General features: G+C 36.3%; 2 protein-coding genes across 3 annotated transcripts; one reads left to right on the forward strand and one right to left on the reverse strand.

The window, feature by feature from the left end:
* Positions 1-356: 356 nt before the first annotated feature.
* LOC125215808 (DNA-directed RNA polymerase II subunit RPB2) lies at positions 357-7,073 on the reverse strand. Of its 2 annotated transcripts, none has more exons than XM_048117369.2 (19): positions 6,666-7,073; positions 5,712-5,933; positions 5,338-5,628; positions 5,061-5,258; positions 4,598-4,662; positions 4,434-4,520; positions 4,232-4,352; positions 4,099-4,143; positions 3,865-4,002; positions 3,679-3,751; positions 3,491-3,567; positions 3,295-3,402; positions 3,083-3,199; positions 2,672-2,827; positions 2,467-2,571; positions 2,261-2,386; positions 2,112-2,189; positions 823-2,025; positions 357-735 (listed from the first exon to the last, which is right to left on the reverse strand). In XM_048117369.2, the coding sequence occupies exons 1-19, from the start codon at positions 6,954-6,956 to the stop codon at positions 616-618; spliced, it is 3,621 nt and encodes a 1,206-aa protein (XP_047973326.2). In that variant the 5' UTR covers positions 6,957-7,073; the 3' UTR covers positions 357-615. The 2 variants fall into 2 exon arrangements, with proteins under 2 accessions (XP_047973326.2, XP_088923921.1); XM_089067795.1 differs by having other exon boundaries at positions 2,467-2,577.
* Positions 7,074-12,121: 5,048 nt separating this feature from the next.
* On the forward strand, positions 12,122-13,240 carry LOC125209043 (CASP-like protein 1C1). The gene is made up of 3 exons (XM_048108626.2): positions 12,122-12,357; positions 12,430-12,532; positions 12,848-13,240. The coding sequence occupies exons 1-3, from the start codon at positions 12,203-12,205 to the stop codon at positions 13,076-13,078; spliced, it is 489 nt and encodes a 162-aa protein (XP_047964583.1). The 5' UTR covers positions 12,122-12,202; the 3' UTR covers positions 13,079-13,240.
* The last annotated feature ends 590 nt before the right edge of the window (positions 13,241-13,830 follow it).

The raw sequence follows: 13,830 nt of genomic DNA on the forward strand, positions 1-13,830 counted from the left end.
GAATCGGTGGTGACGTCAATCCTAGTTATCTCAAAATTTTATTTGTAAGTAAATGGTAAGTACTATGCTGAGTGAAGATCCAAAAACAGAAACACGAACTGAGACAGCAAGGATGAGTTTGAGTGATGATTAAATCCAAGTTAGGATCAAAGATGAAATATTATAAGAACGCTTGTCAATTAACAAAATATAGTCATTTTAAGCTTTACACAAAAATTATTTTCATCTCATTTTACACTAAACTTCAACTATTTTTTATTGATATCCCTCTTACTATCAATTTTGAATTAAAACACACACCAGCCACTACCAAGACTATTTTTTTAGACAGGAGAAAATAGACATTTACAACAAAATTGCCATTAAAAAGTTTTCCAATTAAGTGCCGACTGAAAACAGTTTGTTCAGGTAGAAAATACATAGATTGTTACAGCCTCACCTCACAAATGTATAACGCCCTCTAATTTGTGCATTCAAAGACAACACTCATCTTCTATAATTAACTTACCATGACAATTGGGGATTCAACAAACGCCTTGATTCTCACTCAGTTGCGCAGCAATTACCTTGAATGTTCCATAGTCTGATGAATTGGTGTGTCCAAGTCCGACCAAATTAACCGCCCTTCTTCTTTAGATCTTTGTTTTGCTTAATGTCCTTGGTTAGCATTCTAGGAGCTATAGCCATAGACATTAGTTCTTGGAATAGCAGCTTGCAAGCATATGGAATATGAACCTGCAACAAATTACGTTTAATATAATCACCATGTATATCTATTCGGAATTAAAAACAAAAAGCTGCGAGATCCAAGTTATTTCTTACCTGTACGATGTCAGTTTTGTTTTTGCACCCTCTGCATTCGAATGAATTCTTCTTCAGGTTAGCGATGGCTATTAATCCACATCGCTCGCATACATGTATCCTGTATGCGTCACTTTGATCAAACAACCTTTCCTTGAGAAAATGAGCTGCTCCATGTGCAATCATGCAGTCTCGTTCCATTTCACCAAAACGCAGACCACCATCACGCGACCTTCCCTCAGCAGGCTGCCTCGTCAGAATCTGAACAGGGCCTCTACCCCGAGAGTGAATCTTGTCATCAACCATATGCTTCAGCCTCTGGTAGTAAGTGGGACCCAGGAATATCATAGACGAAAGACGCCTGCCAGTGTGCCCATTGTACATGGTCTCATAACCACGCATCTGATACCCACACTTGTGAAGGGCTTTGCTGATATTGTCCACGGTTACATCAGTGAAAGGAGTGGCATCTCCCTCCTTCCCCATATGTGCAGCGACCTTCCCCATGATACACTCAATAAGCTGACCAATGGTCATACGGGATGGAATAGCATGAGGGTTGACGATTATGTCGGGCGTGATGCCTTCCAACGTCCATGGCATGTCCTCCTGCGTATAAGTCATGCCCACTGTTCCCTTCTGTCCATGTCTACTACTGAATTTGTCTCCAATTTGAGGAATTCTAACTGATCTCACCCTCACTTTGACAAATCTCAACCCATCAGCATTTGTGGTCAACAGGACTTGATCCACCATTCCGGTTTCACTGTGCCGTAAGCTTGTACTGTGATCACGTTTCGTGTAACGAGCAGCTTGCCCTTGGGCATCGTCAGGAGCTATTGGAGACGTTTTTCCAATAATCACATCCTCGCCAGAAACTCTGGTTCCCGGGGGTGCAAGCCCATCGTCATCCAACTTATCATAGGAGCCGTGGCGCATGCCCATGGTGTTAGTTCTATCAGGACGTCCAAAGTCCTCTTTGACTAATGTCCCCATCTTCTTTTCTTCATCTCTATATGAACGGAAAAATAGAGACCGGAAGAAACCACGGTCAACTGATGACTGATTCATGATAACTGAATCTTCTTGATTGTACCCGGAGTAGCATGCAATGGCAACTATGGCATTAATGCCAGCAGGTAGCTGCCTAAAATGCAAGTGCTCCATAGCCCGAGTTGTAACGAGTGGTTTTTGAGGATAGTACAGCACATAAGCCAAGGTGTCCTGATACAAAAGAAGCAAAACACTAAATACAAGAAATCGTCAAGCTAACAGCCCCGCCGGATGAATTTAATGGAAGATAACTGTACCATTCGAAATTGGTAGTTTGTGACGTAAATGCCCATAGCTTGTTTACCCATAGCTGACTGATATGTGTTACGTGGAGACTGGGAAAGAGGAAACATATCAGCCAACTGAAGAACAACTACAGATGTGATAAGATTGCCACAATATTTACCTGGTTGTGATCCGGGAAGGGAATAATTGAAGCACAAACGCCTAATATCAAGGAAGGATGAATTTCACAGTGCGTATAAGTATCTGAATAAGCCTCCTGCGGTCTTTCCCTTGCTTGAACCAGATCCTAAGAAAAGAAACAAAATTTTCATCATCCCGTGAATGACATCTATAGTATAGAAACTGGCTTGCTTGATAATGGCTCACGTGTATTGTCATAGAAATCATAGTTGTTTCCTCTTCTTCTGTATCTATGTATTCTATGAAGCCCTTTGAGACTAGGTCATGCCAACCACCATCATCAGGAGATTCCTGGGATCAAAGCGCATGATATGACAAACAGCCCATAAATATAGAACACGATAAAAAAATTTCAGATGACAAATAGCCCATATAAGACTGTCAGACATACTCTCTGTTGCAAGGCCAGGATATCCCTCTTTTTTATAAGAAGTCTTTGCTTTTCCACAATAAATAAGGGACGACTGCAGCGACCATAATCAGTGTATATCCTGAGTTCTTTCAAACGAATATCTCGGACCACTCCAACTTCCGTGTTGACATCGACCTGTAAGCAGAACAATAACGTCAACCTCCATTAGCTGGTATATTGCAATAACACTATACATTACATTGTAGAAATCATTCACAAGTGAAACAAGAACAATTCTAGTGAACTAGTCAGGTGTGATAATGACATATGTTAGAAAATACACCACCATCGAAGATCTGGAAGCCAGAATTCTTCATCCTGCTTTACAAATCAAGGAGCCTAAGAACAGGAGACGATGACGAAAAACAGAAGTATGAAAGGAATACTTACACGCCTCCTCAAGCGTCTTAGTGTAGACACCAACATATCAGGGTTGCGATGAATACCAACCCAACAGCCATTTACAAAGATCTTAGTGGCTTGAGGAATGACGGCAGGAGATATTTCCTGAAATATAACCGTAATATATAGTGATTAAAGATATATCGGCATGAACATCATAACCGAAATTGAGCTTCATAATGGCACATTGCACGCAGCACCTCAAAATTCTCAGTTCCCCATTCCTCTAAAAATTCCAAAATTGGATATGCTGCTGAGCCAACTGTAATATAAACCATCAATGCAAGGTTCTTCACCAACCCACATGCCTGTCAGAGGCCAAAGAAAAGGTAGATTCAGAAGGAAACCTCAAAAGAACTATAGCCCAACTAATACCTATGCACAATGCACACTTACCTGTCCTTCAGGTGTTTCTGCAGGACACATCATTCCCCACTGGGAGTTATGCAACTGCCTTGGTTTGGCCAGTTTCCCTACAAAGATAAACAAAAGAGGTTATATAAAAGATAAGAGTAATTAAAAGGAACAACAAGAAGGGAATGACCGCCAAAGCATTTTATAATGAACCAAGATAGGCCAGTTACCTTCACGGCCTATAGGAGAGTTAAGCCTTCGCAAATGGGACAAGGTAGAGGCATAAGTCAAGCGATTTAACACCTGTGACATTTCAAATAAAACAACTCATCCACCTTAGCACTGGATTTGGACCACAGAAAACTAAATGGATGTTTAAAAAATGGCTTGAACAAATGGAAAGTACGCAATTAAACCTGAGATACCCCAGCTCTTGTACCAGCTGCATTTGCTTGGCCCCAGTTACCAGTAGCAAGTGAGTATTTCAAGCCACTAGTGATGGTTTTGGCCTTTATTGCAAATTGTAAATTCACATCCTTGCCATTGTCTACACACTGCCATTGTACAGAAACACGTAAATATATTAAGAAACATAAATTGCATTTGCATTGCTATCCAAGTAACAAAGAAAATCAAGAAGGTAAATAAACCTTCTGCACGTAGGACCTAACATCCCTGGTTAACTTTCTGAATAGCTGCACCGTAGAGAGAAGATCAAACTTCACATCAACACTTCATTTCTAAGGTTAAAAGACTGCAATAAAATGTATATAAAAAAGAAACCATTCGGAAGAGGCCTCCCAACAAAGGACCAGCAAGATCTAGTCTTTTATTGCCATAGTGGTCTCTATCATCCTCTGCTCTTCGGCCTAATGCACATAAAAGAAGCCGATGGATGATATACCTGGAGAGAACAGAAAATGATAATGGTTCAGGAGCAGCAACCACAGACATGTAAACAGAAACTTACAAAAGAACTCCTTACCCAAAGTAATAAGCCTTTTTTGTCTCACAATACTCCCCAACACCAACATGAGGAAGCATTTCTTTCTGAAGAATCTCTTTGGCATACCTGCATAACAATTGGATATATAGATTAGATGAAAATAAAACAATAAGGTGAAGTGTAACAATTTCAGCAACACAAACTTGATTCTTTTCTCTTTGGTGACACCAACAGTGGCCCCTCTTTTCCCAATGTAGTCAAGAGCAACCTGCATTTTGTAAGAAGGTTAGATTATTACAACCCTAACAAAGGAAAAGGTTGAGGCTTATACTAGGTAAAACATCCCTGTACAACAATCAGATGCGGTAAACTAATAAAGTTCTGCAATGCCAGAAAGAATGATAAATGAAAGAAAACGGACTGAGCTGCAGACAGATTTCAAAGCTTTGCAGAAGAGTTCGAATTGAATGTCAGGTTACCCAAAAATGTCAGTACTTAACATTCCAATGCATTCATGCTCCCCCCTACCCAAAAGGAGAGAACCCTAAATCCCTACATGAATTAAACTAGAGGAGAAAATCTATTCTATACAACGACCAGATATGAAGCACCCACGTAGACTAGATGCAGAGAAGAGCAGCTGATGCAACAATGCATGAAGAGTACCTGTTGGTTCTGGATAACAAATGCTTCTTCTAAGGAAGGCCGAAGCAGTTCCATCATTTGAGTATCTTGAAAATTGTAGCAGATATGCTCTAATATATCTTTGTCGGCAACAAATCCTAGTGCTCGAAACACAATAATGATAGGGATCTCAGTGCGTATGTATGGGAGGGTAGCACGTATATACTGGCCAGATGAGCCCTGCAAGTAGAAAAGCATTAGACTCATAAAAACTGTGTTAATAATATGATAACTAACACTTCATTAGAAATGCTATTACCCCTTTGGCACTAGTTCGAGAAAGCATGCGGACAAACATGGTACTGGGTGGCCTGTTTTGTGTCTCCGCCATGGACCTAACTTCAGCCACATAGGCATACTTGTTTGGTTGCCTCTTTTTAAATACATAGACGTGATTAGTGCTCATCTTCTCCTGAGCAATCAACACCTTTTCACTGCCGTTGATGATGAAATAACCACCTTGGTCATATGGGCACTCCCCAAGTTCTGTCAAATCTTTCTCAGAATTCTGATATAATGTGCAATAACTTGACCTCAGCATTATAGGAACCTATACAGACCAGACAAAAACCATGGTGTTACAAAGGCATGTTTACAAGATCATAAAGCACCCCTCATCACCACAAAATGTACCTTCCCAATAAAGACTTTTGTGAAATCCTGAGTCTCAGTAACTTCCTCCCCATCATGACCTTTCTTTATGACTTTCTTGGTCACATCAACATACAATGGGGCTGAATACGTCAAATTCCTAAGCCTTGCAGCCTTGGGAAACAAGGTAGCTGTTTCTCCATCAGATTCCGTCATCATCGGTTTACTGAGGTAAATCTGACCAAAACTGATCTTGTATATAGTCTGCATTAGCAGATTAAACAACATACATTAGTTCCTAATTCTGGAAATCACAAAAGTTCCTCTAGTTGTAAGCAAAATGCAAAATAATGCTCGAACGTTGAAAATAAACAAAATCACCAAGTTTCTCCCAAATTACAAAGAAAGCTACTAGTACTAAATTCCATCAATTTAATTCCAAACTGACAGTTTAAAGTAAGTCCACGGATCATTGCTCTATCAATTCCCCCAACATATCTCTAACATTTTGTTAAAGGACCCCTTTCCACTTGTCTAATTCCAGCAACAACCTAAGCCCGCAGACAGCAAGAGTCATCAAGACATCAAAACCAGATTCAGTAACTAAAGCTTATACGAAGTATAGAATCAATCAGAAATTCAGAACTCACAACAAAAACCTACTCAAACAACCAAAATCCAAAAAATAGTCTCATAGCTAGGGCCTCAATCTCCTTCTGTACCCTTTTCTTTCTAAATCCAGGTCTAAAATTTCAAAGCTAAAGGCAATCGAATCTCAATGGATTTCTCACAATCAAACAACCAATCCAAATCTGCTTTACACCTCTTACTTCCACCTTACTTCAACTCACCAATAACCTTTCTCAAATCGCATTACCACACAACCACTAATTAAAACTCAGCTAAACCCTAACCACTGAACCACTCGCTCTCATCCCCTAAAACCTAACAATTTCCTCACAAACGCAAAATCAACACAACCGCGAAGTAAACAACCTCAGCGAAGTCCGGCTGGTGTCCGGGATTGTGCTGCGACTCGGGACGGATCTCGATATCGGCCGACTCGTCGACAATCTCCTGCATCGTGTTCTGGATAAACTCATCGAATGAGTCGAGCTGCTGCCGCACCAGACCTTTCTCCTCAAAGTAAGCGCTGATCACCGCCCAGGCATCCTCCTGCGTGATATCCTCCTCGCCGTCTCCCTCGCCGTCGTCGTAGTCCTCGCCATTGTTGTAGCCATGCTCCTCGCCGTTGTCGCCCTGCTCGTACTCATCATCCATATACATTTTTGCCGAGTGATTTTAACCGTTTAATCTTTGAGTATTCGGATTTTGGAAGTCCAATTGAAGTCAAGCTCAAAAACCCCTCCGATTTGGGGGAAAACTGAAGCAGTTTCAAATGGAATGAATTTCGAGCGAGGCGGCCCTTTTATAGGTGGAGACTTTAGGGCGGTGAACTGATGCCAAAAAGAGTAATTAAACTATACACTGTTTACAATCCCACTCCACAAAATTCAATTATTTGAATCAGGATTTGAATAATTTACAATCTCACTAAGAAAATTATAAATCACTTAAATTCTTATTTCCGAATAAATGTTCGGTAAAAAAATTTTAATTGTAGTTTTAGGTCTTCATTATATTCGATGTGTTTTTAAACAGCATTTTATACTAAAAGTTGATCATCATTTCTTTATTTACTGTACTCATTTTCGGACAACTCACTCCACTGCTTCTCACCCACGCCTCTACGACTGCTCGTCGACGTCGTCTTCCCGTTCACCTTTCTACTTCATGACCCATCGGTAGGCTCCTGCCCGATGCTAACTCTATATGAAAACTCTCATCTACATCGGAATGAAAATTGACGCAATCGGCGCCCCTGCTTGCTAAGTATTGTCTAAAGGTGGAGGCTTGCGTTCTTATCAGATCAAATTCAAACTCCAATTTTCTCAGTGAACTTCGGGTGATCCTTAACAATGTATTGCATGTCTCGTACTTAAAGTGCTTTTATCTTCTTTACAAAAGGCCTAGAGAGCCTTTTTTTCGTTGATCATCCTAGCTTACATCGCTCGATCTAACTTCTGCAGAATTACATGTGTATGCAATTATGATCTTCTCTAAGAAAACTTTGACCATGCTATCGATAAACGAGTTTGGAGATGTTAACGAAGAGACGTACCACTCCTTTTGTTTGCTCCAAATAATAATTTTTGTAGTTGGTGGTCGGATTATATATCCTTCTTCCTCGTCGTTCTCGTTGTCACGCGACATGGGCCCCAAGAGGCTGAGTGGACTATAATTTGAGCCTGGGAATATATTTGGAATTATCAAAATTTTAATGGTTGAGATTGTTTGAATACATATTACTTTGTTGATAAAACTGCATAAATTGTTGTTGTAGTCTTTGGTCGAGATAGAATTGATAAAATTGTAAAAAAATAAATTCACATAAGAATCTATTTTGGTGATTATTGGATTAAGTCAACTTACATGTAAATCACATATTGCATGTCAAGAACGCAATTCATCCATAGAAATTAAATCCTAAAAATGACTCTATGGAGAAGATAACTTACGGTTTTGATTCTCCAAAGAATTGACAATGACATGTCACTTCTCTACGTGACGTTCTTCGTACTCTATAGTGAATCTTCTGGTATTTGTCTCAACTCCAAGTATAATTTTTCGTGTGGGAAAAATTCGATTGTACCAAAAGGACTTGACCGTCTATCCTAGACTAAAAGTACGAGTAATCCAGACTTCCTATTTCATTTAATTATTTCTCGTGTTTAAGATTTGTATATTCATTAATTAGTCTATGTCTACTACCTACTTAATTAATGACATCTTGTACGACGAGTAGTCCAGTTCATTTTAGGATTTGAGTATGATGTATACGGGTAATGAGTCACAAGCCATTGCATAGAGTTGATGTCACAACCATTGTCAATATGAGTAATGAGTTGGAAACAACTTTCCATAAATGAAAATGTCCATATTTTTGTGGGACGGACAGAAATGAAAATTGCACATAGTTTTATGAGATGGAGATAGTATGTAATTTCAATGTTTCTAAGACCCAAATATGACTCATTTTGAATGTATAACAGCCTAATTCATCATTAAAAACCCTAATTATTTCCTAAAAGGGAAATGACTCTATTACCTTGGAACTTCCTGAAATGAAAAAAACGACTCTATTAATGCAGAATGGAGAGAGTACTTTGGTATTTTGATTTGTTTGTTAAGTTTTGATAGTTGAAAAACTTTTAAAAAGGTAGATATTAACGAATTGGAGCCACTGGTCATACTTAGTTGTCAACTGAGTTCATATTAGCGTAGACTGGTCAACTGGGTTGGGCCAAACCAGGATGGACTAACCATTAAAATAAAGCGGGTCTGGCCTGGACGCATTAGTTGAAGTGGAATCTGATTGAGCCAATTTGTAAACATCAGGCTTAGCCTAGGTCCCATCGGAAAACCCTGTGACATGCCATGCAAACTCTCGTCTTATATAATTGATTTTTTAAATGTAATAAAGTAAATAACCTATATGTAAAAAAATGGTGGTGAAGTTTATCTTTTAGTATAAAATTACTCATGTTTTGATATTCAAAACTCAATAATGAACAATTAGAGGATTTTTAAAATTTGTTAGTTAGTTTATATTTCTAGTATTAAAAATACAATATCAATTACTATGTCATCTTCTACTAACACCGGTAATAATAGTGGCTATTCATCTTGTTATGCACTTTTAGATTAAAAAAAATAAAGAAGATGAAAAATGATGCAAGTAAAAAGTACACAAATGAACCCAAACATTTACTTAAGTTTAGATTTGTGGAAAATTCTGAAGATTTTTATATCTTGCATTGATGGAAAATGAGAAAAGAAAATTATCTAATTTTATCTGCAATAGCAGGAGATCTACTAACATATCAAATGTCTACTGAAGCATACAAAAGTGTTTTTAATGGCAAGGACATTTACGGATTGAATAAAACGATTGACCCAAAATCTATCAAATTTTGCATGCTCTCAAGGAATTGGTTGATAGAGTAAATTGAATGAACATGTCGAAGTGCTAGAATGATCCTATAAAATAGTATAGAAAATTATAATAGAAGATGAAGATGGTGAACCAAATTTAATAATTAATGCACGAGAATATCAAGAGCATGCTATAAAGAGATTTTATTTTTCTATTAGGGATTATCACTATTTTAGTACTCCGGATCCAAAAATTTATTTATGATTGACAAAATTATCCGAATTAACTAATTTTGGTAAGTTTGTAATTTTGCAATTGAAAGAGAACATTAATACCACATATTATATGTTTTATTTTTAGATTATATTTATGATGTTATTATTGAACAAAAACACTCTTTTCGTCTATAGAAAATAGTCTCATTTTGCTATTTTGGGATGTCGATAAAAAATATCTCATTTCTAAAAATAAAAAGTTTCTCTCTCATACTTTACTCACTTTTTCTCACATCTATTATATTTCATCTATTTTTTTTCTATCTTTCTAACTTATATTTTCTCCTTATCTCTTACTTTATCAATTTTCATATTAAAACTCGTGCTGTCTAACTTTTTTTTTGGATGGGGAGTAATAATCATCTTTTTGTTAATTTCATATATTGCACTCATTAAACAATTTTTAGTTTGTTAACACAAAAAATAAATGAGTTTTTTAATATTTTATTTTATATTGTGTGTGCTTTATTTAAAAATAAAAGAAATATATTTATATGAGTTTTGATGTATAATTTTATTAGTGTCTAAGTGATTCAAAAGGAATAATTCTTGTAAACCGAGATGAAAACAATACAGTAATTTTTTGTATAGAAAGAATTTTGAATTGTCTTCAAAATATGGTTACCCAGAGAAAAAATTCCTCAGTAAAGAAATACAAAAGTGACAATACTATTTGGTATATCATATTAATAATTTTTTGACAAATGAAAATATAAATGTCTCCAAATCCAACTAAATATAAACTATGGAAAAATATAACCACACACTATTAAATTATATGGAATGTTTTATTCACATCCCATGTATAATAGTGTAATATAAGCACTGTATTTACGCATATCATTGTATATATTTAGGGATCACAATCACTTTTATTATTTAGTTTTAGTTTTAAAATTTTTAATTTAGTTCTATATCATGTAATCATCTGTCAGTATTTTGTTTAAGAAGTTTTTTCATGATACATTGCAAAATGATTAATATAATAAAATTAATTTTAGATCATCTTATTATTATTAACTGTTTTTATAATTTAATATAATGTATAATATTCATATAATACTGTGCAATGATAAAATAAAACAAGAACTACACTTTATAATTATTGATATTGTTAGTTTAATTTATACGTATCATCCATATTGTTATTTTAATTTATAGTATTCGCTAACAAAACTAAAGTTATAATTACACTTTTATTTGTCTAGATTTCTTTTATATATATATTTGAGTAAAATAATAAATTCCTAAACTCTTAAAATGGGTGACTTGGGGGGTCATTTTTCTATATTTACGTATAAGATGATTGACAATAATTGTAAAAGATGTTTAAATATTTAAAATATATAGAATATTAAATATTTTTCTATTACACATGAATGTGCATAAACTTCCATATAATTTAATTGTGTGTTTTATTATATTTAGATTGTTTCCATAGTGTAAAAATGATATTATTAGTTAGAATTAGGGTCATATATATTTCAATTTCTCAAAAATTAATTGGTAAGGCATACTAAATAGTATTGTCATCTTGGTATTCCTAGATTAGGAAATTTTTTCTCGTTAACCATGAATCAATTCTCGTGCATTACGTTCGAAGAGTAATTAGTTTTTATTGTTATCATTCCAAAAGTAATTAGTTTCATTATTATCTTGTCTACCAAATCGAACATTACCTAATTATGTTTTTACAAAATATATTAGTGAGCTAGCTGTATTTTGTTTTAAGCAGGGTGTCATCCGATCATCCTGAATCGTTTTTTAATAAATAAAAGCTTTTAAGTGAAATTAGATCCCGGATCCAATTAGATCCAATTTAAGTGAAATTACAAATATATAACAAAATACTATATTTGATTCAAAAAAATATTGTGCACGTAACTCGTTCTGGTTGGAACAGTACATACATATACAGAACATGTTAGTTAGTTCAACTATAAAATTCAAGTGGCCACATTGGCATCATAGTAAATAAACTATACCCCAAAATTAAAACCATTTTAATCAAGACAGGTATATCAAACAAAATAGAACAAATTACCATATAGGCTACCTACTTTGCTGCAATTTTGTGTTAAAAAAGAAAATAGGAATTGGTAGTTGGTAGAGTTCACAAATGATATTATCAGTAGGTTACCAAGAACATGGGAACCAAAGACAAACCTCATCTAACACAACCATGTTTCCCAATCATTCTTTACTCCCTTTTTATTTCCCAGAAACTCATCCAAAATCTCAATCAAATTTCACAAAAAATCATGAGTTTATCCAAGAGAATTCCCATGCTTTTACTAAGGCTCATAGCCTTGGGAGCAAGTGTCTGTGCAATAGTGATCATGGTCACGAGCCGCGACTCTGCTCAAGTCTTCGGCATGAGTATCAGCGCCAAATACTCGAACATCCCGACGTTCAAGTAAGTCCCCGGTCAATCAGCGTAGACGCTACACCGTTGTATTAGTATATCATGGTTTATGATTTTGTGCAGATATTTTGTATTGGTCAATGCTATTGCAAGTGCCTACACACTCATATTGCTGTTTATCCCCACCAAGAATTCATGTGGCCACATGATCTTGGTCCTTGATCTGGTAAGAATGATATCTAGCGAAAAAAAAAGATGGGATATATGCTCATATATAGATGATAACTATCTAAAATTAATAACTAACAACTATGTCAATAACCTACGTTATAGATGTCAACATAAAGACATTGTATATCAACAAAATGTAGTTGGCATACTTATGTCTTATGTTGACATGTTGACATAATTATCAGTTATTAATTTAAGATAGTTATCAAATGATCATATATCCCTATGCTCATATTTCAATGAACACATCCAAAACAGATCATATTATTTCTTATACATATTTCTTGATTGTGTCCGGATAAACGAACAGGTCATTGCCTTGCTGCTCGATTCGAGCATATCAGCATGCGTCGCAATAGGGCTAGTGGGGAAGAAAGGCAACACTCATGCAGGCTGGCTACCTATCTGTGGACAAGTTCCTAAGTTCTGCGATCATGTCACTGGAGCCATTGCTGCCGGTTTTATAGCCGCCATAGCCTACTTCCTCGTCGTTCTCTACTCACTCCACAGCGTCATGAACCTCTTTGCCCCCCGGGACTAGAGACGAGTCCATGATCGCGTTTTCAGCAGTCGCTAAGAACAGGGAGAGAAATATGTACTAGTTTTTTGTATTTTCACAGAGATATTTGTCAAAATCTCATTTTAGCTAAATATTCATTCAATTTCATAACTTTCATGCATATACAAGCCCTCTTTTGTAGTATTACAATATGTGAAACTACTAGGTTTCTGTAGTCTGTATGATGTAGAATGTATTCATTCAAACAACCAACATACATTCATAATTTCATATAGATAGCGGAGCAAACATAATAAAACACCACGAGAAACATGGCATAATTTCCCAGATATTGGTAGATAATTATCATGAAACCTGGTCCGAGAAATCAGAGGTGTCGATGCCCTTGCCAGAGAAGGTATCGACGAGCCTGGTGTAGAGCTTGGCGAGCAATATCTTGAAGCCCGTTGAGCTTCCTCTCTCGGCTTCAGGTTTTCCACAGTCGAATGCGTGCCCCATCGGAGCCTAACAAATCTGTTTAATTTGGAGGCGATCCCAATTGCAATAAATTATAAAACTAGATATGGATTTGTTGCAATTACTTTACCATGGAAGGCTAGGTACCATCGGAAAAGTGATGATGCCAATTCTTTATCCATGCCCTAATTACACTTAATAGTTGCCAAACTAGTTGAGATTATTACATTATAAAACTTAAGACTTTGAGTTGTGTGCATAACTAGCAACACCACCAAATTTGTGGGCCAAGTGAAGATTTAAGCCTTTAAATAGGT

This window comes from Salvia hispanica, chromosome 3 (assembly GCF_029641045.1).
Source record: "Salvia hispanica isolate PSC_SH4W2 chromosome 3, Shi_PSC_v1, whole genome shotgun sequence".
Taxonomy (NCBI): Eukaryota; Viridiplantae; Streptophyta; class Magnoliopsida; order Lamiales; family Lamiaceae; genus Salvia; species Salvia hispanica.